Source organism: Podarcis melisellensis (assembly GCF_964234715.1).
Source record: "Podarcis melisellensis genome assembly, chromosome: 3".
NCBI classification, from domain to species: domain Eukaryota; kingdom Metazoa; phylum Chordata; class Lepidosauria; order Squamata; family Lacertidae; genus Podarcis; species Podarcis melisellensis.
This window is the reverse complement of record NC_138530.1, coordinates 16,688,558-16,712,693: the sequence shown is the minus strand read 5'-3', so window position 1 is coordinate 16,712,693 and position 24,136 is coordinate 16,688,558. Positions and strand designations below refer to the sequence as shown.

The following is a 24,136-nucleotide window of genomic DNA, read 5'->3' as shown; positions in this document are numbered from 1 at the left end:
GCATTTGGCTTCTTATGAAATACAAAATGTATTTCAGAGAGATACATTAAAAGCAGGAATCTAGCTACCGCAGAATAGTCAAATGAGTAGTTTAAAACTTTTTCTACTACAGGGACTGCTAGTGGCATTTTGGTTACTGAAGAGGTCCCCCTCCCGCACTCTGGAAGTCATTCCCCTTCAGCTCCTTCCCTACATTACTGCTAAAACAAATTGCCCATCCACTTACAACATCAGAACTCTTCACAGTCTCTCACACAATACCATTCCGTAACCACTAAAGATACCCAAAGGAGAAGGTTTATTTCACTTAAAGTCTAAAATATTTTACAGTGCAATCTTATACGTGTCAACTCAGAAGTAAGTCCTACTGAGTTCAATTGGGCTTACCCCCAAGTAAGTGGGTATAGGATTACAACCTAAGACTTGTGAGGGTAATAGGGGAATAGAGTTGAGATTTGGGGAGTTGTGGGTTTTTTTGTTGTTGTTGGTTGTTAATTACCTTATGTACAAACCTCTGCTAAATAAAACAGCCCTACATTGTCAACGCAGGTTTCTTATCAGAGTGAGAACAGCCCTGTCTCGCTTGTGATGTGTGCATATACACTGTGCTAAATTGCAGTCATCAGTTCCACAAGAACTCAGTTGTCTGAACGTTTTATTTCAGCCACCCTGAAGGTAGAGAAGAAATCCTCTGTATTTCCTGGCTAGTAAGACACAATGTTTGGTATTTAAGGGACAGGGTTTTGTTTTCATTTGTGCTTGGAATTATGAATTTAGCTCCCTTATAAATCCTTGAAGACTACTCTTCACCTGTTGCCTTTCAAGGGGAGGGATTATCCCCTGATAAGCAGTCATACAGAAGAGTCTCTGGTAGACTTTAGATGGCTAATCTTTGTCCTGCTAATGAGTGGATAAGTGGTGCAAAGACATCCTGCTGCTACGATGAGTCCTAAGCTGCACCAAGCACAGAATATAGACCAGCTGTATCCATGTTCCACGTCATCAGGAAGACCATAGATAAATTTGGGTAAGCGGTTTAGGTCATAGGAGACACTTGCTGCATAAGTGCAGAGAGAAATAGTGCAAAAGATGCCTGCAAAGGAGACAAAATCACAGGGTCATGGTTACCAAATGTGCACAATCAGCAATTACTAACAGCTCAAAATAGCCCAGGATAAAATCATCAAGAGACATGCAAGGCAAATGAAAGATAGACAGTTTTGAAACCAGAAGTCAACAGGCATTGTTTTCTTACAAGAGTAATGGTGAGCATGTTCCATGCACTTAGCCCGTTATCAGAATTTGAATAATTATTAAGCGCAATTATTAGGGTGACCAGATGAGCTGCAGGGGTGGAGGGAGATAAATATCAGGCCCAGCAGCTTAAAAAGTTTCTGCAGCCCTGCTCTGTAAAGAGACATGGGCAGAGTAGACAAAACAAACCCTTCTATGGTCTTTCCATTCTTTTGGCTTTCAGTAATTTGCAGCGCTAAGAAGCTTCCACCCCCTCAAAATGTCATTTTAGATTCTGCCTGAATAAAAAAAAAATTTTAAGTGGGAGGAGAGTGGGCAATGGATGAGAAATATTATGACTGATTTTCAAGAAGGAAGTGCTGGGAGATTTTACTTTTTCCAGGTCTAAGGCGTTAGCAAGCATCACAAGGTAAGCACAGCTTCCCATGTCATCTAGAAGCACTAGCAGTGTGTAAAAGAGGGTCCAACCCCACAACTTCCAGAGGTGTAGAGGCATTAGTGTCTAGCAGCATGAAAACAAATGGCTTAGGGTACCTTCAAGGCTTCACAGATTTACCATAAGTTTTTGTGGACTCTATGATTCACAAAAGCTTGCAGCGTAATAAATCTGTGAATTCTTTAAAGGCAAATTCATGGCTGTGTTCTATCTCTGCTGTCAGAAACAGTATGTCTTTGAGTACCTGTGTTTGGGAATCACAAGTCCTGCTGCACTCAGATCCTAATGGTGGGCTTTCCATGGGCACCCGGGTACCCACTGTGAGAACAAGATGGGCCCTTGGCCTGATCCAGCAGGGCTCTTCCTATGTTTTTAAGGCACCACAATCCTCTTTATTTTAGCTCTTCCACAGGAATTGTGCTTCCTGTTTAGGTCTGTTTACAGAATAAGTGACTCTGGTGTGTTCCTTTGGTCTTAGGTAACATGTGGAGGTTCAGTCCCCACCACCATCACCTTGAATTAGGAAAGCTTCCTAAATACATAGTGGCGCGCGCGCACACAAACACACACGGCAACACCAAGGAGGGGGAATGTGAAACTTCAAACTGTTGCAGGGAATTTACTGGAAAATACAACTGCTCAACACACGTTAGTGGATGTATGATTGCTAAAGTGTGTTTGTGTAGAAAAATACACTTTTTTTTACATTTAGTATTTTTAAAGGCAGTCTTTCTCTTTTCCAGTGCCCTGACTATTGTACCTTTTGGTTAATTTCTCTACTTCCAGCATCTTTCTGTGGTTTCACCTCTCTCCCCCAGTGCTACAAATTTGTATGGAAACCACAAATTCTATTAAAGATCCCTAGTTTCCCTAGTAGAATTAAGATTATCAGATAAGGAAGAGGGAAGCAATCAAACCCGTTTACATTTGCAGTTCTCACCTGCCCAAAATGTGAAAACTCATTGGCCAGATTATGTGGTACAACTCTTCAACAGATGGGAGTAAAACCTGACACACATAAGGATATAGCAGGCAGAGCTGAAATAGTACCTGACATAAGGAAAAGAAGGCCGGCAACGTGCTGTGTGAGGCTTTCCTCCCAAAAGAAACTGACTGTAGTTACGATGCACCCACAGAGAAGAACAGCTGCTGCCATCCCAAGAAATCCTGCTGTGATTCTTCTTAGATCTGTTTCCAGAAGTGAGAGAGGACGAGGTTAAATATGCATCAGTAACACAATTGAAAATTCAGCCTTGGCAAACCGGGTTTCCTCCGTGTTTTGAACTCCAACTCCTCATCAGTCCCAGCCAGCAAAACTGATGGGAGCTGTAGCCCCAAACCTCTGGAGGGCGTCGAGTAGGCAAGCGCTGGTCTAATCATATGCACATGTTTCTGAGAACAAGCCCCTTGAACTCTGCTGGAATGGATTCTGAATACAAAAAAATGCACTTTAAGATATCCGTACATACCCACTATCAACAAAAAGTGAGACATGTTTTTCCGCAGCATACCAAAGTGGTTTTCACTAAGCATAAAAAAAAATCACCCTTGATAAAACAGTTTCCTGGAAATGCATTGGGAACAATATCCATCTGTTTGGTGGTCTTTTCTCCCCTTTGATCTACAGATCGCAATTTGTGACATTATCATTGATCTCTCTTTACCACTGTTGCCCTAAAAAGTGTCAATCCATCCTGCCTGTCCCTTGTCTTCTCCCACCCCCCTTTTAAAAAATAATAATACAATCAAAGTTAATGAAACAGTGCAGTGATGCATTTCTAGAAGTAAAGAGGTTCTTTACTTTGTGTAGGCTATTGGGTATGGATCAGAGGAGAAATTTCCTGAGGCCTTTTCAATCCTTTTCTATTGCTCATGGGCTTGATAACAAAAGCTGACTGGTTTTGCAAGATGATGCAGTTTCCTGACCTGGACTGTCATTGGGGGGGATGTTATAATGGGTAAATAACAACATTCAGCATTATGAAAACCTAACTACTTACGTAACAGATGCCATTCATCTTGTTGGATGGTCTTGGTTAAATTGAACGGGATGTTGCGTAAGCGTATTGGTGGAGCGAAGTGGTACTTGATTGCCGTACATCTCTGAGTGATACCTTTACAAAATGGAAGGGCAGAAATGCTTAACAATTTCCATTTAACAAGGATGAGTAAGTGAAGCTCTTCAGCAGTGAGGAATCTGCTGTTAATAATATGCAAGCAAAGGGCAAGCCACTTGGAAGAACTGAGTTCAAAGAAGGCCAATTCCTCACCACACAAAAATCCTTTTCCTTTCATTGGTGGAAGGGGAGGGTCTTGTGCAACAAAGAGGATCCTTTGTGGAAGGACTCAAGTCTTCAGAAGAGGCCAGTTAACATCTTTAATCAAAACAACTCTCTGTAGAAGAGGACAATTCTCTGCCTCTCTCATACTAGCATATTGATCCTTTCTGCAATGAAGCTGTGCATTATATTTCCCTTGGGTGCAAGATTATTCTTTCACCGTGTAGGGGTGCCAGTCCAAATCAGATTTCTGGCATGGATAGTCACTACTTTTTGCTGACATGATTTCCCTGCAGCCCTGGTAGCAGCTTACACAAAACCCCTTGCTGTGGCCCATGTCAATTTTGACTTGAGGCCAGTGGTGTACCAAGCCGCTTGGGTGCCCAGGGTGCCCGCGCTCTGCACCCAGGGCAAGCCACACACAGTGGGGGAGCTGGGGCAGGGCACGCTGCGTGATGCTTCCAAGGGGTCTGCCCGCTGCCTCCCTCTCAGCTGTAGGGCGGCTGAGGGGGAGGTGGCAGGCAGACACAAGCCCCATGTTGTCATTTCGGGCAGCGCAAAGCTTGTATGTAGTCTGCCTGCCACCTCTCCTTCAGCTGTAGGGTGGCTGAGGGGAAGGTGATGGGCAGATGCAAACCCTGTTTCAGGCAGCACGGAGCCAGCAGGCACCTGAGCCACCGCATCACTCGCAAGAGAGATGCGTGGCTAGGGCGTATTGTGCCCGACACCCCTAGCTACTCCTCTGCTTGGGACAGAGAGAAGTGGGATCATTCTGGCCCCCTGATCATTTTGCAATACATCTAGATTCCCAGATACCCCTTACAGCATCCCACTTTACAAACTGAGGAAATCATACAGTGAAATAGAACAGTGGTTCCCAGCCTCTTTGGTATGGTGGCCCACATGTCCAAATTCCCTTGGTATGATTAATTTTATTGCCACTTTAATTTTTATGTTAGATCTTCAGCAGCTGTCGGTTTCATGCATTTTAACTGCAAGTTTGCCTATTTTCCTGGAGGCGCCCAAGCAAACATTTACTTAATGCCCATATTAAAATGGAATTTGCTGAAATATTTATAGTACTTACTAAGTTATTCACAGTTTTGTTTATGGGAATGTAAGAACACCATCTGATTGCAGGATATTGCTGCATAAGCTACAAATATTTATTCTAAGAACATACGGTTTACACATGCAATGTTAGATAAAATGATCTATGAATATTTTAAATAGTTTTATTCATGATAGGTCCATTTGGGCAAGTGTCAGCATTAAGTGAAGCACCATTTTGGCAAGTGTCAGTAATAACAGGAGATAAGCTTGCATTTTGCCAACCAGTGGGTCAGTGAAAGATTTGATGGTTGGCAGACATAATCTCAGATCTTTATTGAGACATAGGGTAAAAATATTATTTCTTATTTTGACTGAACAAACGTCAAATCACCCTTGACTATTAACTAGCCCTGGAAGCAAATTTGGTAATACTTCTCCACAAGGTGCTCATACAGGGAGTTTGGAGCCTGCTGCACATCAGAAGCAAGTTGCAATAGTCACTCAAAACAACTTTATCAGTACTTTGTGGCCAACTCTTACCAGATCCTCTACCTAATTAATCCAGAGCCTCATGCTGGGGTGTTCTTGCAAACATGGGATTTGTTTGTTAAATTTATATATCCAAGGATAACAGTGCAGTTTACAGTATAAAAACACAAAAATACATAACATAACGAATGAAACAAAAACAAAAACCCACACACATGCACAGTTTAAAAGGCCATAGGCCATAGATGGTTTAATTAGCCAAAGGCCTGGGAGGAGAGGAAAGTTTTTGCCTTGCGTCTTCATTGCAAATATTTAGGTGCCAGGCAAGCCTCCCTCAAAGAGCATACCACAAATAGGGAGTCACCACAGAAAAGGCCCATTCTTGTGTTGCCGCCCTCCAGACCCCTCATGGAGGCACACAAAGAAGGGCCTCAGATTATTATTGCAGGGTCCAGATCTGTGACATGTATATTGTGCCACACAAGTCATAGAAGCTTCTTGCCACATTGTTTCCAGCCCTATGCCCTTAAATTTTCAACCAGAGCTCTGCAACCATGAAAACTAAAAAGACCTATTGGCCCTGATTCAACTTACATTGCAGGCAACTACTGGCACTTCACAATCCCAGATGCAGATTCTCATCCTATTAAATAAAATGCACCAAGCCTGTTCAATAGGGCCCACATGAGTACTGTAATTCAGATGGAGATAGGCATGCTGATTATTATTCACTGTGCAAGTGGAAGGCTGGTTTCTTCTCAGTGTAAAAGAACTCCCAAGATTTATTAGGACAATTGGCTTCAACAAAAGAACTAAATTTATGTGTTCTATTTTCTCCCACTGAAAATCATGGGCTTGAAAATGCTTGCTTCTTGGCTACACTATTTCCTTAGAATTTTAAAATATGAAATATGAGATTGTCAGGATTGTGTAGGGGTGAGGACAGACCTCACAGCTAATGCAGGAAAACCACCTACAAGTCTCTCCTTGACTTGTAAGCATTCAGCCAAACCTGAATGGGAAGACTCTAGTGAAAAGGAGGAGGAGACTGGAAGTATGACAATAAAATGGAGATGGGAGGAAGAACGGCTTAAATCAATAGCGTCAATTTTGTCCCTCAAGAAAGCTCTGCAGGTTTTGTCACAACAACTCTAGGAAGGAGAGGCAAGGAAAAGATCAGCCCATTCAGGACTTTTTGGGTGCTTCCAAGCAGTCACTATTTTTGGGTGGGATTCAGTTACATACCAGAAAATGTGGGTTGTGCAATTGTAGTTATTTGGGATGCCCTGGGCAACAAACCCACTTCCTCCAAAAGGGGGAACTTTCTGTGATAAGGGAGGTGATGGGGTGATGCACAGGAAAGTGTGGGGTAACACTTGCTTTCGTGCCACATCATCTAACCTCATAAACAAATCAGAATGCATGCTTATTAAATAGCAAACATCATCTAATCTCCCTACAAACAAATCAAGATGAATGTTCAATAAACAGGTAATCTGGAAACCCCTTTTTTCCAAGTTTACTTAAGCACCCTCACACAAAGCCAGGAAGTGCAGCTAGATCACATAATTTCATTACCTATTTATTCTACTTTTAAATGTTAATTCTGACAATGCCCAAAATATAGAGCTGGGCCTTGGGGGGAGTTAGCTATTGTTCACCAAGAACAGGCCTTATATGCTGAAAGCACCATGATTATTTCCCGTTTTTTCCAGTTAAAAGGAATTCAGGTAGACAGCTGTGGAAAGATCCTTGCCTGAAGCCTTGGGAGAGCTGCTACCAGTCAGATGAGATGACAATATTCCATAAACAAGAAAGAAAGAGTCAAGGACTGAGAAAATGTCAACACTATGCATTGAAACACTTTAATATCATGGCTCGCCCCCCCCCCAAAGAATCCTGGGAACTGTAGTTTGATAATGGTACTGAGATGAGACCCCTAGTCCCCTCACAGACCTAATATATTCTGAGTGGCCAAACAATCAGTCCCTCTTCCCAGGGAACTCTGGGAATCATAGCTCTGTGAGGGGAATAGGGGTCTCCTAACAATTGTTAGCATCCTTTTAAAAACTACAGTTCCCAGGGTTATTTGGGGGAAGACATTGTTTAAAGTGATATGGCTTTAAATGTAAGGTTCTAGATGTGGGAGCTGTAGTACAGCAACACCGGAGAGGGTCATGGAATCTCCACCTCCAATTTATGGCTTCCATAAGAATCAACACAAATAGGCAGTTATATGGTAGATGTTTAGATAGGCAAGGTGTTATGTATTGATTGGCCTAAACTTGTTGGTAGGTTAAGAACCGACAAGCCAATCTACAAAACATTCCCAAACTCTTCCCCAATAAAAATTAATGGACAATTCTCCCTCCAATAAATTTATCACCTGTTAACAAAGATTCAGAATCTTGCCAGAGTTCAGATTTGGTCTGTTAACTCACTCTCACCTGCCAAGAATTTTGAGCTTAAGCTGTTTGTGACATCATTCATGACAGCAGAATGTTATGTTTGCATTCAGCTCAAGCTATCTCCATGCCAACAGCATTGGACAGTAATAAATCCCTGTTACTAGAGAGCCATCAATGCAAGACTCTCCAGCAAATTTTATTGTTGCTTTCATGCCTTATGCCTGATTTAAGAGCTGTGTGTGGCTGGCCTGAAAGCCTGTTTCCAGAAGTTTATAATATAATTGATCCAATATATCCAAAGTTATTTGATAGCCTCTCTTGTGAATAAACTCACCTCCAATCCCCACTTCCTTTCATCCATTTATAGCATTCAGAATACCTTAAAATCCTTTTGAAATGTCCAGTATGTCTAGACTGCGTTCCAGGCTTCTTTGCCATTTCACATGTAGAAGTTGTTGGCTCACCAAATAATGTTACTGGCGGGGCGGGGGGAGTGTCAAAAGGCCTCTTCATTCCCAAACACTTCCCCTATAATAAAATTGAATATAGCCCCGATATATATTCATCACCTGCCATGATGATCCATCTTGCCAGAGTTCAGATGTGGGTTGACTGTTAACTGCCTCTCACTCTGCCAAGACTTTTGAGCATAACTTGTTTATGACATCATGTGTGACATCAGAATGTCCATATTTGTATTCTGCTCAGGCTATCTCCATGCCAACAGGGGTGGCCAGTAAACCTCTGCAACTAGAGACCCATCAGCCTGAATATCCAATATCTGTGGGTTATTGTTTATGCCTCCTTGTTGGCATCTGTCTGCCTCAAGAGACAATTGAAGAGTGCACCTTACGATATATACAATATCTTTATTGTCATTGTCCCATGCAGAACAATGAAATTGAAAAACTACATAAAAACTACATAAAACTACCACAAAACTACATAAAACTACATAAAAACTACATAAAACATTCAAAAACCCCTAAAAACTCTAAAACCCCATTTTAAAATACACCCTACTATAGAGACCCCTTATGCTGCGTTTAGAACCAGAATTGCATTTGCGTAGAAAATGTTTCCTTTTTATTAAACAGGAATAACTGGTCCCCCAAATCATTTTATTCAGTATGGGGGTTTGTTCAAGCAATCTCTTCAGTCTTGCTTGAAAAACATTCCAGGAAGAGTCTCAAAAAAATGACACTGATTTTGGCAGTAACTGTCAGGGGTGGATAATTGGTCAGCCAGCTGGAATGAGCCCCAAATCTGTGGCAGCACAGCCATGGGGGTAGCCAAGTACATGAGACCTAAAGCACAAGTCGCACTGAGGTCTTAATTGGAGACTGGGTTGCCAGAGGGGTTTGAACTCTGAACTGGGGCGGGAGCAAGGAGCAAGAGTTCATTGGGAAGAGGCATTGCCTGTTAAGCCACTCTGGGAATTATCGCTCTGTGAGTGGAGTATGGGGGTCTCCTAACAACTCTCAGCACCGTTAATGAACAACAGTTCCCAAGCTGTTTTGTAGGAAGCCATAACTATTTAAAGTGGTATGATATTTACTTTAGGTAAGGTGAAGATGTGGACATAAGGGGGGGGGGAGAAACTGACAAGAAGCTATTTGGGTATGTTTTTATGCAAAGATGTTACTTTTTTATCATTCCAATTCTTTAAAAGGCTGTGCTTAAGATTAGACATATTCTACTATAGAAATCTGAAGGGGGAAGTAATTAAAATCTCTTTAAAATTATATTGGGTTTGAAATTACACAGTTATCAATATTTTTCTTTGGAGCAGGAGCCTGTGTGGAAAAAAATGTGGAAGCTGGAGAACAGTTTTCTTCAGCCCTTCTATTTTCCCAGCTTTTCTTCTGGACTGGCAGATTTCTAACCCTGCCTGACAGTGCTTTCATCTGTGGACACACAACCTCCTGAAGGAACATGTGATGTACCTTGCTGCAGTGCATGGCACTTACAGTTCCTCTGGGCTCTCCCAGAGGCCTTGTGGTGGCAGCACATGTGCCTTCTAGAGTTGCTCCTGGTGCATGATATGGCAATGCCTCACCATAGCTGGATGGTGTTCTAAACAAACACACACACAGAGAGCCCTACAATGATTACACCGCTCTCTCCACTTTGCAAGATGATGAGGATCTGGTTCATTTGCACGATGTGTACTTTCTGTTCCGCTATTGCACAGAAGCATGTCTTTCAGACCAATTTTTGCATAAATGCTGAAAGCTCTCTGTGAGGTCTGCTGGACCAAAGTGCTCAGTAACTAACTGGCACAACTTGGCTATTACCAACTAAGAAACTGGAACAAGCAGATTTGCATCCAAGGGATAAAACCTTGCAATTCTTTGTTACGTGCCAACTGTGGCATAACTCCCTTGCATGAAAAGAAAGGGCCCACTGAGTCAGAGAGGTGAAAGGTTAAATAATGCTGGAATGTCTCAAAAAGACAAGCAAGCAAGCCTGAGGTTCTGGACATAAATATGGAGCAAAAAGAGCTGTAGAGACTAGGGGTGAGGTGAAGAAGCTGAAGATGTTTCGGCTGTGTTTGTAAAACTAAGTAAGAGCAAGGGAAGAAATGTTGTTTGCAGAATTAAAAGAAAGGCATCACAAACACTTTTGATAGCTTCAGATCTTATGTTTAGTTCATGGTACCTAAATTTTGTGTTTTTTATGCATTTTACTGGACACTTTAATAGAAGCTTTTTGATACAACTTTGTTGTTGGAGAACTGCATCACAAAATATTGAGTAGTACATATTTTGAAGGATAGCTTTGTTTCCCTGATCCCTAGCTAAAAGTCAAAGGGGAATCATTCACATTCCATCTGAGTTCATTGCTACAAGTATGAACATCAACAACAACAAATCCTTTGAATACATTAGTAGCAGTCCATTGAACCTAGAAGTGGCAATGCACTAATTTATCTTCATTAGAACCAGCCAAGGGCCTGTCATGGCTGACGATTAGTTACCAAATATAGCAACACAAGTTGGCTACTAGTGCCTGGGATACATATCCCCATTGTCCAATAGAAAGACTAAGCCTGAAGAAATGCTGATTTGCATCAAGTAACATTCTGGGCATTCCTTGCTGTGAAGAGTAATTGCTACAACATGTGTGATATTTGGGGTATTATCAGAGGCATGGAAGGATCATTAGTAGGAGAAGCCCGAGAAACCCTAGCATCTATTGCAAAGAAGGTATTTTCTTCTGCTGTACGGTGTAGCTGGATATAAATATTAAATGTTCTCCCTAGAGAAACAAGCAGTGAAATGTCATAATGATTCTGCCGATTATGATCATGAAAGCACTTAAAGCAATATCTATTTTTACACTTTGCTACTAATAGGGAAGTACATCCCTTGACTGAGGCTGACAAAAATTCCACCATTTCTGTTTGCACAGCACAATTAACACAATTTATAACCCAATTCTCAAGACAATCTAGTGAATGCATGTTTGCATTTTCAGAGCAACTGCACTGAAACATTTCATTAAGAAGATTGTTGTCTTGTGCCTCAGCTGCTATAACATGCCACATGTCATAGTAAAAGAAAGCCTGCAACCATAATGATTTTCTTTTGAAACCCAGCAACAAATCTCAGTGATACCTACAAGCTCATTGCCTAGTTTTATTACTGAATTTTTAAAAATGAGCATTATGGTTGCAGGCTGTTCCTTAGCATGATGTGAGAAGAACAATGGAAGAGGAAAAGTTGAACCCAAATGGAACCACCAAATATCAGTCTCAAACTCTGATCTGGCCTTTGTGCTCCTGGGCCACATTGCCACCTATAACACCCTTGAGTTGAACTATCAACAGGGATCCCAGGAGAGCTCACTCCCTCACCATTTAGGAATTATACAGTGTATAGTTAAAACTATGGAATTCACTCCCACTATGGCCACCAACTTGGATGGCTCTAAGCAGAGGTTGGATGGCCATCTGTCAGAGATGCTCTAGCTGCGATTCCAGCATTGCAGGGCATTGGACTAGATGGCCCTTGGTTTCCCTTCCAACTCTACAATTCCATGATTCTATGAGGAATAGATGAATTCATGGAGGTAAAAGCTCTCAGGGGCTACTAGCCACAATGGCTATGCTTTGACTCCACAGAGGCTTTATGTGTTTGAACTGCAGTTTCTGGAAATCACAGGAGAGAGTGCTCTTGCACTTGGGTCCTGCTTGCAAATTTCCTACAGGCATCTAGTTGGCCACTGTGAGAACAGGTTGCTGGAGTAAAAGGGCCTTTGTCCTGATCCAGCAGGCTCTTCTTGTGTTCTTTCTGTAAGACTGTGTTGCACATTGCTTAGCAGGGTAAAGTATTTTACATTCTTTATGTATTTATACACCAGCCTTCCCCAAAGTGGAGCTCTCCAGAGGTTTTGGACTTGGCCACCTCAAGAGATTTTCCCACCACACCCCACACTTTCCTCCTGGCACCCCCTCTCCCAATTATTCTTCTCCACTCCTCCCTTCTTGTTTCCCCCTCCCCCCATTTGCTGGCAGTTTTCTTTGCCATCCCCTCTAACCTCTTCCTGCCTTGCTCTGGGGATTGGATGAACAGTGTCCTTCCTCAGAGTGAGATATTCTAGGCATAGGGGTGCAAAGAGTGCCTGCATTGCCACCACTACAGCTAATATGTTCATTTAAACTCGGGGGAGGGGAGCTATTTTAAAGTGTTTGGGTTTTTTTTCAAAGTTTAAACAGGCTTTCTAGGTGTCCCAGCAAATCACAAGGACAGTAACCATTCTGCACATTTCTTTTAACTTTGGCTTGGCAGTTGTAGGGGAAGGGAAGAAGGGGGCAACACAAAGATGTGAATTGGAGACCCTGGGGTCTCCAATTGCTGATGCCTAGGCTAAAGCATTGAGCTGGATGCAGGGAATACTGATTTCAAACCATAGTCAGCTGTGAAGTTTAATGGGTAGCTGTGAGTAAGCTCCTTAAATGAAACTGCATTAAACATGCCCCCGCCTTTTTCACTCTTTTCAAAAAGTAATTGTGCTGCTGATAGAATTATCTTGCCCTTTTTTCACTCCCCTAGTGAGCTAGCAGTGCAGCCCACAACCTTAACTACTTAACCACCTTGTAAACCTCCATTTCCCAAACTTGACTGTCTTAGAGGGACCTCATTTGCACTTGTAAGCGAAATGTCACACTCCAGAGTGGACAACCAGATGATGACATTAATGCCTACTGACTAGGCTTTCTATTTGTTCCCAGAGGGGGAAAGAGAGCACTGTTAATGGGGGTATGTGCATCTCTTTCAATATTGAAAACAGGAATAATAGTGGTTATATATGGCGATCACTCATAGCAGAGTAAGATTGTCTTCCATGAAGAATAGTGGTTATACTAGACAACAAAGTATATACAAAGTAGCAAAAAAGGGAAGCCTTAGAACCTCAGTATAGGATATCAGAACAGTTAGGATATAGGATATCAGAGCAGTTGTCCAGCTAGTGCAATGAAACTTCCTTTTCTTTTAGTTTTGTTAATTCAAAAATAAGAGTACACCAACAGAACATTGGAGTCAGAAGATACAGCAATGCAGGATGGCATTCAACTAAGTTTTACTTAGAGCACACCCACTGAAATTAAAAGATAACTTTGATATAGAGGCTTTGATTACCAAGTAGGTCTTGAACTAGCCCACAGAGCGGGCAAACAAAAGTCTGCTAGGGAGAAAAAGTATTTGGGCTCACAAGCTGTTTTGCTGCTCCATTCCTCACTCCCCAGCCATGCATAAAGGTGAAAGTCCAAACCAGGCCCTACAAGATTCTCTGCATGCAAGATTTTCCTTTTGCTTAGATCAGGGATGGGAAACCTTTGGCCCTCCAGATGTTGCTGGAACAAACAAAAATATCCATCATCCCAGACCACTCCATGCTAGCTCTAACTGATAGTTGTACTCCCACAGCCTAGATATGGAGCCCAATTCTCTTAGTGGTTTTGATATCTAGGGACAAAGGAGATCCCATGTTGAAATAAACAGGATTACTCAATTGTAGTGCCCAGCTCTATGCATGCTGAGAAGAGTGGAAGAAGTACATAAGCTTGAAACCTCCTCTTGATCCCACAGAGCACAAAAGAGAAGTACATCTAAAGCTAATTCAGAATGTACCACAGCAAAGCTGTTGGAGTGAGTACCCAATCAACACTACTGCACTGGCTGCCAATATGCTACCAGGCCAAGTTTATGGTCTTGAACAACCAGGTTACCTCTTGGAATGCCTTGCTTTGTATACCACTGTCCAGGAACTTTGATGTTCAGAAGAGATTGATAGTGACATATGCTCTCGAGGTTTGTCTTAGTTATCTGGGACTAAGTGTGGTGTCACCAGCCCTTTAGAGTTTGGAGTGTGCCTCAATAAACATCAGGCAGGCATCTACAGTACTAAAACTCATCTTAAAACTCCCATCTTTCCACCCATGCTTCCCCTAAGGGGTGATCCAGCTATGCTGATGTATTAATTTGATCTTCTGATTTGTGATATATTTTGTACTTGTTTTATGAATGGAATTCTAATGTTCATTTTATGCTATTCATTGTCATGATGTTTTCTTAACATTGGTAATGCATGTTTTGTTTTTGTTTTTTGCAAATAAATAAGTAAAAATAAGCAACCCCCATAATCAGAATTTAGTATCATTTAATTGTTTAGCTAATAAGATATCCAAGTGCTGTAAGATTTCTCATCTCAGAACAGTTGGTTACTGCCAGGATTGTTTTTGCCAGGCACTGGAAGGCTGAAAACTATACCATCAATGACAGACTATCTGACAAAAGCTTTGAAGAGTATGGAAATGGACAAACTGACTGATATTTCAAAGAGAAAAATGGTGCTGATGGTACTTTATATCAGTATCATTGATGGATCAGTGGGCACCATTTATTATTTACTGGAATAAACACTGTAACTATGTATATCAAAAGAAACTTGATTTTGCAAGAGGCTCAGTACAAAAATACAAATTATTTTGTCAAAAATAAAGAAAAGAAAAATATACTCTTTTTCCAGATTTTTCAGGTTTTTCTTTATGTTGCTGACTCTGCTCTGGGAGGAGTATAAATTTCCTGGGTCAACTTGACCCTTGTATCTCAATTGTATGCTTGATGTTTTCCTGACAGCAAGTCATTTTTGCTTTATTTTAGCATTTGAGCCAGCTTTTAGTCACCGCTGGGCTAGCAACAATGTCTCAGCCAATTCAAGGAATTGTGCTATGAAGTATCAGCTCTGGAGTTTGGCTTCATTCTGCTTTCCTTCCCTGTATGCAGCAGCTTTGGAGGAGGCTATGCCATTTTCCTGGCAGATCTACTGCACGTAAGTGATTCTCCACAGCTGCAGGCATAATACCACTTTGTGGCTAGCTCCTGATCCAAAATGCTGTTGCACACTAGTGGCGCATTCTGGAAGGAAGGACTTCTTTACACCGTACACACAGTTAACTCGTGGGATTTTCTACCACGAGACACCAACCTAGGTCACGCTCACACCATACATTTAAAGTGCTATTATATCACTTTAAGCAGTCATGGCTTCCCTTGAAGAATTCTGGGAACTGTAGTCTGTAAAGAGTGCTGAGAGTTGTTTGTTGTTGTTTAGTCGTTTAGTTGTGTCTGACTCTTCGTGACCCCATGGACCAGAGCACGCCAGGCACTCCTGTCTTCCACTGCCTCCGGCAGTTTGGTCAAATTGAGCGTTGTTAGGAGACCCCTATTCCCCGTACAGAGCTCCTATTCCAGAGTTTCTGGTGAAGAGGGATTGACTGTTTGGCCACTCAGAATATATTAGCTCTGTGAGGGGACTAGGGGTGATACAGTGGTACCTCGGGTTACATATACTTCAGGTTACAGACTCCGCTAACCCAGAAATATTACCTCAGGTTAAGAAGTTTGCTTCAGGATGAGAAAAGAAATTGTGCTCCGGCGGCGTGGCGGCAGCAGGAGGCCCCATTAGCTAATGTGGTGCTTCAGGTTAAGAACAGTTTCAGGTTAAGTACAGACCTCTGGAACGAATTAAGTACTTAACCCGAGGTACCACTGTAATTGTATCTCTATAGGAAGCTGCCCTATATCAAGTAAGACCATTGACTCATCTAGCTAAGTATTATCTACACTAACTGCCAAGGGTTCTCCAGAGTTTCAGGCATGTAGGGGGGGGGTCTTTTTCCTATCCCTACTTTGAGATGTCAGAGACTGAATCTGGGAATTTCTGCATGCACAGCAGATGCTCTACCTCTGAGCTAAAGGTCTTCCTCTTGCTGCTACTACTCCTACGAATTTCACTCTGATTCTTTATCCTTTTTCAAAAGAATGTTGCAGTCCCTGTCACATAAAGTATACTGTGTCAAGAATCATAGAATTGTAGAGTTGGGAAAGACCATGAGGGTCATCTAGTCCAACCCCCTGCAGCACAGGAATCTTTTGCCCAATGTGGGGCTCAAACCCACAACCCTGAGGTCCAGAGTCATGTGTTCTACCAACTGAGCTATCCCAGAACATGACTTCTTCTTTTGTGCCTTTACGTTTCTCTCTCTCTTTAGAGTATTGGGGGGGTTGACCCTCCAGAATTCATTGTACTCCATCCAGCTCCCATCAGTTCCAGTCAGCATGGCCAAAGTTTGGTTGTTATGGAAGTTGTAGTCTAGCAACATGCTGAGTTTTCCCTGCTTTAAAACGCTTAGACACATGCAGGGGGGAAAAGAACAACAGGAAGTGGGTTTGGAAAGAAGACGCCAGAGGAGGGTGTGCTTGACCCCTTCCCTGTCCACCTCTTATCTACCTTTAACTAGCACAGCCCTCCCCGCACAAACTACTTTGCTCCCCAAGTGGTTCCAAACATGGGTTTGCATGAAACAGGTCATTCCTAAGAGGGAGTGTGCTGCAAGATATACTAATTAGAAACAGTACTACAGTATATCCATTAAGTACAGTCTGAAACTGGCAGTTTTGCAAAATTCAAACTTAATAAAGGCAGAGCAGAGCATGCCACATACTAAATCAGCATTTGCCAACCTGATGCCTCCCCCACCAAACATTTTGGACTTCAGCTCCCTTCAGACCAAATCCGCAGACTAGGGCTCACAGGCATCATTGCCCAACATGTGGTCACAAGGTTGGTAAAGGCTCTGCTAACAAATAAACACAGCATGAAAACAGCACTTTCAAACAAATAAATATAGCAGGGGTGGTGAACTTCAGCCCCAGGGGCAAAAGCAGTCCTCCTGTCATCTCTATGTGGTCCTTAGGACTCTCTCCAGACCACAGTCCCTTCTCAGCCATGCCTTCTCCTCACCAGTTCTACTTTGCATATTCATTGAGCATTTTTGCCTGACTGGAATGTGTCCTTGAGCTCTGTTAATGCCTCTTGCTTGCCTGTGTGAATACATGTAAAACTAGCCAGTTGCATAAAGTCATTGCTCCACCCACTTTTGCTTATGGCCCCACCCAGCACCAATGGCATGTGGCACCCAGAAGGTTCCCATAAGGAGATGTGTTCCTTGGTCTTAAAAGGGTTCCCCTCCCCTGCAGTGTAGTGACAGAAAGATGTAAGCTGATTCTCAAACTAACGTGACACTGGAACGTTCCACTTTCCACTTTTGGAGCACTAACTCACCAATATTTAAGATTTACACAGATCAGAACATCCCTCTCTTGCTCACATGGGCTTGTCATTTGGGGAGGAGGACAAAAGGCGGCTGGGAACAGCAAAACCTACAGCAGCAGAGAAGAGGATAAGGAGGGATTATATTTCGGGCTTAAGCATAATTTGAAGGTGGGCAGTGAAGACAGTGAAGAAGAAATCACAGAGTGATTGTGCTGGTAAAACTAACATTTTGGCCACATTTAAATACTCTGCTCTCCCCCCCCCCTTTTGACTGTTGTTGATAATAATTTACATCCAAAAATAGAAGCTCATAAAACTGGGGGGGGGGTTGGGGGTGCAACCTTTTGCAACCCAACACTGTTAGGTGTCCAGTAGCTGGGTGAATCGCATAATGGGTCTGCTAAACACCTAACAGAAAGCAGATTTAAGTTTTGCCTCCTGGAGGAATGAGTACAAAAAGGTCAAAATGCTAGTTTCTTGGGCTAAGAGGGCTATCTAATACCTCAACAGAAAGGTGGTCTGTGGTTTCTGTGTGCTTGGTGGGGAAGTGAATGTTGCTTCTGCATGCCAGGACACTGAACAGTATCCATTTATTGTGAAGGGAAGGTCACAGTGCCTTTGTATTAAAGAGGTGAGTGCAGTGGCTGAAGAGCCTTTTCAGGAAGAAAAGGGGATTCACAGGGAGTGAGAAAGAACCTGCACGGTGTGTAGAGATGCAATAAGATGAATGGTACCACTGGATGGCTGCTTGCATTTTGTGGGGAAAAGACACACACTGCTACTATACATGTGTTCAAGGCTTGATCTGTGCTTTTTTTGAACATAACAACAGAGAATGGGGCATGGAGACATAATAACTAGGAGTCATGATATGGCAAATGGGGGCTTCACAAGGCATTATCAAAGGTTCTGTGCCGAGGAACACATGAAGCACTGGTGGAGGGCAAGAGAGAGCAATGTGTGAATGATAAGGAGGAACAGGGTCTGGAGTGCTAAAGTGCATAGTGCCACTATCCTGGCACACAGGGAGATCGATGGAGAAGCACATTACAGATTAACCATGTGCTGTGGTTGTGTGGTCCATGCATTCCATTAACTGAGAAATGATGGAAGGATCATGGCTACTTAAGGAAATGTACTCTCCAAGTCCACAGTCACTCGGCCATGCATTCCATCACCGATGCACACCACTGGTTCCTAATGAATTGAGCGGTTCTCCTGATGTCCTTCTTGCTATGCGCTCCACGGGAGAAAGAGGAGGAAGGGTAGGAAGCAAGAATATGCAAGGGAGTTACAGGACAGCATCGTGTGAGGAAGGTGCAGCGGAGAGAATAAAGCCAATAACCAGAAGTGAGGAGCGCAAGGAATGACAGAAGACAATGCTGAAGTGGAAGAGGAAGACTGGGTCTGGGCAATAACAAAGAGGCAATGCAGTATTAAGCGATGTTGTGCACCCAATAAGTGACTTTGCCTAGAGATGTTACTAGGGCTGTGTGCAAAACCAAGTGTCGGTGCGTACGCTCAGGAACACGCTTGGTTCTTCCAAACTGGGGGAGCGAAGGGGTGCCCAAAATCAACGGCAAGGAGAGGATACTGGTGTATTAACTCTGCAAGGAGGTCTTATAAAGGGTGCAGTGGTGATGTTTCGGGGATGACAAGGCAAAAGGACGGCTTTGGCTTGGGGGACAAAGAAGGTGTGTGCCAGAGGCAAGGGAACCCAGTGAAGAAGTGATAAGGGGGTCGTGCATGGTGATCCTGTGATGGGGGGCACTCCATCAGCAGGCGAGGAAGGAGGTGCATTCAGTGTTGGGGAAAGTGGGGAGGGGGGGAGCTGGGGGCGACCCGCCTGGCCGCCTTACCTCTCTCCACCAAGCTGTCGAGGTCCCTGTCGACGCCCAGGAAGTAGCATCTCCTCCAGAGGCCGGCGTAAGTGGCGAAGAGCGGGCGGCCGCAGGGCGACTGCAGCACCCCGAGCCCCGCCAGGGCCCTCCAGTTCTCCAGCGGCGGGAAGTGGCCGGTGGGCGCGGGAGCCGGAGCTGCGCCTCCTCCTCCTCCTCCGCCTCGAGGGAGCCGCCGCTTGGCGCCTCGCAAGGGCAAGTGCGGCAGCGGCAGGAGGCGGCGTCGCTGCTCGGGCGAGTGGGCGCTGCCGGCGCGGCTCTCGCAGCTCTCCCGGTGGCGACGGGGGTCGGTCTCGTACCAGTGGTCGCTGAAGATGGCCGTGACGAGCAGCGCCAAGGAGCACAGGCTGAGGCACAGGCTGAGCGCGCCCACCAGCCCGCGCCCCCGGCCGCCCCTCATGGCTCGCCCCGCGCGCCGGCCCCCTTCAGAGGACGCCCCGCCCGGCGTCAGAGCCCCCGCACATCGCGGCGGCGGCGGGAGCGGCAGCGCGGCCACCGGCGTCCGGGCGGGAGCATCCCCGGAGCACGCGCGCACAGCCCCGGCACGCGGCGGACTGGGCGGGCGGGCGGACTGGGCGGGGGGCGTCCGTCCCGCGCGTCTCGTCCACTCCCCGCGGGCGGGCGGGCCGAGCTGCACAAAGGACAGCGCGGGCACTTGCAGCTGCAGCCGGCGGGCGCCAGGGGGAGCAGCAGCAGCGCCGCCGCCGCCTGGACTGGACGGCGACGAAGTGCAAGGAGACGCGCGAAGGGGACGGCGGCGCTGCCGCCAACGCAGAAGGGAAAGGGCGCACCTCTCTCCGCAGGGCAAGGGAATGGCCTCGTAGATTTCGCACTCTGGACTTAAAAGGCCGCGTGGAGTGGTCATGTGCATTTCCCAACTTCTTTCCAACTGCTTTTTGCCCGGCCTGCTGGTCTTTTAGATGAGCCCTTGGCTTGATCCAGCTAGACTCTTCTTGTGTTCTTATGAAAGAATGAGCTCAGCTTCACTCTCTTTAGTCTTTCAAAGATGTAAAGGTAAAGGGACCCCTGACCATTAGGTCCAGTCGGGGCTGACTCTGGGGTTGCGGCGCTCATCTCGCTTTATTGGCCGAGGGAGCCGGCGTACAGCTTCCGGGTCATGTGGTCAGCATGACTGAGCCGCTTCTGGAGAACCAGAGCAGTGCACAGAAACACTGTTTATCTTCCCGCCAGAGCGGTACCTATTTATCTACTTGCACTTTGACGTGCTTTCGAACTGCTAGGTTGGCAGGAGCTGGGACCGAGCAACAGGAGCTCACCTCGTCGTGGGGATTTGAACCGCCGAGCTTCGGATCGGCAAGTCCTAGGTTCTGTGGTTTAACCGACAGCGCCACCCGCATCCCATGCTTTTAGAGAAAGAAAAGCCAAAAACCACAAAAGAGTTATACAGGAGCAACTAAAACAACAAGCAAACCTTAGAGTTGTGTACCTCAACACCATGGTGGCTCATGCCAATTGGGACTGTTAGGGCAGAAGGCAGGGAGGCCAGCAGCAGGTGGCGCCAGAGCTAATGACAGACAGAGCCAACTAATCCTAGATCTGTCCCCATTCTTCTCCTCCCTGCTGAATTCTACAAGGGCAACAGTGGAGGAAGAAGCTGCCAGACAAGGTCACCCTCTGGACTGATAGGAGGCAGGTAGCTGGGGACCGATTGAGGGCAGACAGAAATTGCTTCAGCAGTGCTCCATTTGCCCTATTGGAGCAACTTCCACTTTCACATTGTGATAACTCCTGCCTAATAATAATAATAATAATACTGTAATTTATTTATACCCTGCCCATCTGGCTGGGTTTCCCCAGCTGCTCTGGGCGGCTCCCAACAGAATATTAAAAGCACAATAAAACATCAAACATTAAAAATCTCCCTATAATAATAGTTAATGTTAAAATGATAAACTATTATAAGCATGTGCTATAATGCAGCAAGAGGGGGAAAACAAGGACACAATGTGGAGGATGGGTGGGAAGTCAACTTTTTAAATTGTACTGTATTAAATTTGAATTAATTTGAATGAATCTGTTAAGTTTTTTGAAAATCAATAAAAATTAACTGGCCAAAACAAAAAAAGTTCACCCAAGTCACCAAAGCAATACTGTAAGTGATATGCAGCAAAAGCACAAATTACATCAAAAGACTATATTAAGCAAAGTACAATCAGTAATATAGGCAGGACCAAATTATTGGATATATACATAAAGAAGCACAGAAGCTTAAGTGCAGCAATGCAGCATTAATGGAGCAAAAATGCAGCTCCAGTATTTTTATTTTTTTCATAGCAGTTGTGATGATGTTATCTACTGGAACAGTACTTGCCAGTGACACTATGCTTGGGAAATTGGAGGACAGGTCTGATTTGGCACATGCTCCCTCTGTTGTGTAGGTTAGCTCAAACAGTGACTGGCCCAATGACACATAGTGAACTTCATGGCTGATTAGGTATATTAACCCAGGTCTCTGCAGGCAAAGCTCATAATGATAACCACTACCTCAGCCTTTGCCAAAACATGATTGTATTATTATCAGCTGACTTGCTGCTCTTTGGGGATATATAATGGATCAACACAGCCACCTTCATTTTTGAACTTTCTTTGGGAGTTTGGCAATAGACTGTCCATGGAAGCTATCATAATAAATACCTGCACTTCAACATTTACCACTGCAGCAACCTGGTGTTCGCCATATATCACAAAATACAACTCCTATCAGGCCATAACTGGCTGGGGCTCATGGGAGCTACAGTTTGAGATATATGAAGAACACCAGATTGGTGCAGTGTTGCTTTGAGTTACAAAAAGTAACACACACACACAAAGCCAGCCCAATACATTTTGGCACATAAGGCAGACCCCAAGATGGTGTCCCCCTCCCCGCTAGGGAAGAAGGGGGTGCCAAGTGAGGGAGGATCTGTCAGGAGCTTGTCCTACACTCGAGTAGGACCTTGGCAGAGAGACATGCCCGACTGGCATGTTTTCTCCCTCTTGGTCGATCGTTTGGGAGCTTCAAAAGCTTTCTTCTGCCCAAACATCATAGCGACCGATGCCAACAGACATCAGCACACTTAGGAATCTGCAGAGTGTTCGCAGTTTGCGTAACAGACCTCAGCAACTTCAGCATTTTGGCTAATCTACTTTATTTACACACACGGAGCACTGCAACATGGCTCATTCTCTCTCTAGCATCAGACATCAAAGAAAAAGAACAAACGACAATAGTCCCACTTCAACACAGTAACACAAACATCCTGTCTCCGTTACTTCCCACTCTGTGGAGTCAAAACACACACAGTCATGTGAAAGACAACAATCCCATGACTGCAATCACGGAGCAGGAATTCTAACAGGATCTACATCAGGAACAAAGGTAAACAGTTAAAGGAGATAGCCAAAGGTCTGTCACATGTAGGATGGAGCAAACTTGTTTTCCCCCCTCCTGCTCCAAAGGGTAGGACCCAAACCAATGGCTTCAAGTAACAAGAAAGGAGATTCTGACTAAACACCAGAAATAATTTCCTGACAGTAAGAGTTGTTTGACAGTGGAACAGACTCCCATTAGAGGTGGTGGACTCTCCTCCCTTGGAGGTTTTTAAGCAGAGGTTGAATGGTGATTTGTCATGTGTGAAGTGGCTAAGATTTCTGCATTGCAGTGGGTTAGACTAGATGGACCTCAGGGTTCCTGCCAACTTTATGATTCTATAAAAGATTGACATTGGGATCTGCTTCCCCCGTGGATCTGGCTGCCTGAGGCGGTTGCCTCACCTGCCTCATGAGTGGGCCGGCTGTGCATATACATACGGGAGGCGGGAGCAGTCATTTATTGGTTTGTTTTGCTTTTGTTATTGTTTTTATTACGTATTTTTATTCTCTATAAGAACTTACCTGGACCCTGAGATCATCCTCTGAGGCTCTTCTTCATGTGCCTCCTCCAGGAGACGTTCAGAAAGTGGTAACATGTGAATGGGCCTTTTCTTCAGTGGCTCCCCGTTTGTGGAATGCTCTCCCCAGGGAGGCTCACCCGGCACCTTCATTATCCACCTTTATCCACCAGGCGAAAACATTCCTCTTCAAGCAGGCCTTGGGTTGATTTGACATCTGACGCCCTTTTAAATGTGCTGTGGGAGGGGGAAATTTATTGGTTTGCCGTTGTTCTTATATTTATTATGTATTTTGTGTGTGTTTTTATCTTGTGATATTATGTGGCCCCAAGACCTATGAATGAAGGTTGGCATACAAATTTAATAAATGATAATAATTATATTCTGCATATTTATGCCGTGGACCACCCTGAGAGCATCGCATGAAGGGCGGCGTACAGATTTACTGTAATTAATAATAATAATAATAATAATAATAATAGTGTAATAATATCACATTGAAGCCAGAATCAAGCTAAAACAGAGCAAAACCTGCAAATCAACAAATACCTGCTGAAACTCCAACAGCCTGCACAACTGCGTCCTCTTGCCACCTTCCCGTATGGAGGCGAAAGCCTAACTGCCTCTCCCCGCAAGCTCAAGCTCGAACTGTGGCGCGCTGCCGTTAACAGCTGCCGTTAGCTAAGCTCCGCCCCTCCGAGCGTGCTGGGCGGGACCGCGAGCCTGTCCGGCTCCTCCTCCTCCTGGGCTCCTCCCTCTCGCAAGCAATACCGCCGGGCTGCTGAGGGGACCTGCGCGCGTGCGC

General features: G+C 44.5%; 1 protein-coding gene across 3 annotated transcripts; it reads right to left on the bottom strand.

The window, feature by feature from the left end:
• Nucleotides 1–638: 638 nt before the first annotated feature.
• Nucleotides 639–24,012, bottom strand: TMEM178A (transmembrane protein 178A). Of its 3 annotated transcripts, none has more exons than XM_081904360.1 (4): nt 23,881–24,012; nt 3,691–3,804; nt 2,741–2,878; nt 639–1,093 (listed from the first exon to the last, which is right to left on the bottom strand). In XM_081904360.1, the coding sequence occupies exons 3-4, from the start codon at nt 2,844–2,846 to the stop codon at nt 852–854; spliced, it is 348 nt and encodes a 115-aa protein (XP_081760486.1). In that variant the 5' UTR covers nt 2,847–2,878; nt 3,691–3,804; nt 23,881–24,012; the 3' UTR covers nt 639–851. The 3 variants fall into 3 exon arrangements, with proteins under 3 accessions (XP_081760486.1, XP_081760484.1, XP_081760485.1); XM_081904358.1 differs by lacking the exon at nt 23,881–24,012 and adding an exon at nt 19,403–19,856; XM_081904359.1 differs by lacking the exon at nt 23,881–24,012 and adding an exon at nt 8,489–8,550.
• Between the last annotated feature and the right edge of the window lie 124 nt (nt 24,013–24,136).

What these genes read in the sequence shown, in the direction of transcription:
- TMEM178A (XM_081904358.1), bottom strand. Translation starts at nt 19,841, where the DNA reads ATGAGGGGCGGCCGGGGGCGCGGGCTGGTGGGCGCGCTCAGCCTGTGC. An exon ending in CGACAGCTTGGTGGAGAGAG is followed by an intron (nt 3,805 to 19,402) that starts GTAAGGCGGCCA and finishes CATTTTGTAAAG; the next exon opens with GTATCACTCAGAGATGTACG. An exon ending in AGATGAATGGCATCTGTTAC is followed by an intron (nt 2,879 to 3,690) that starts GTAAGTAGTTAG and finishes TTCTGGAAACAG; the next exon opens with ATCTAAGAAGAATCACAGCA.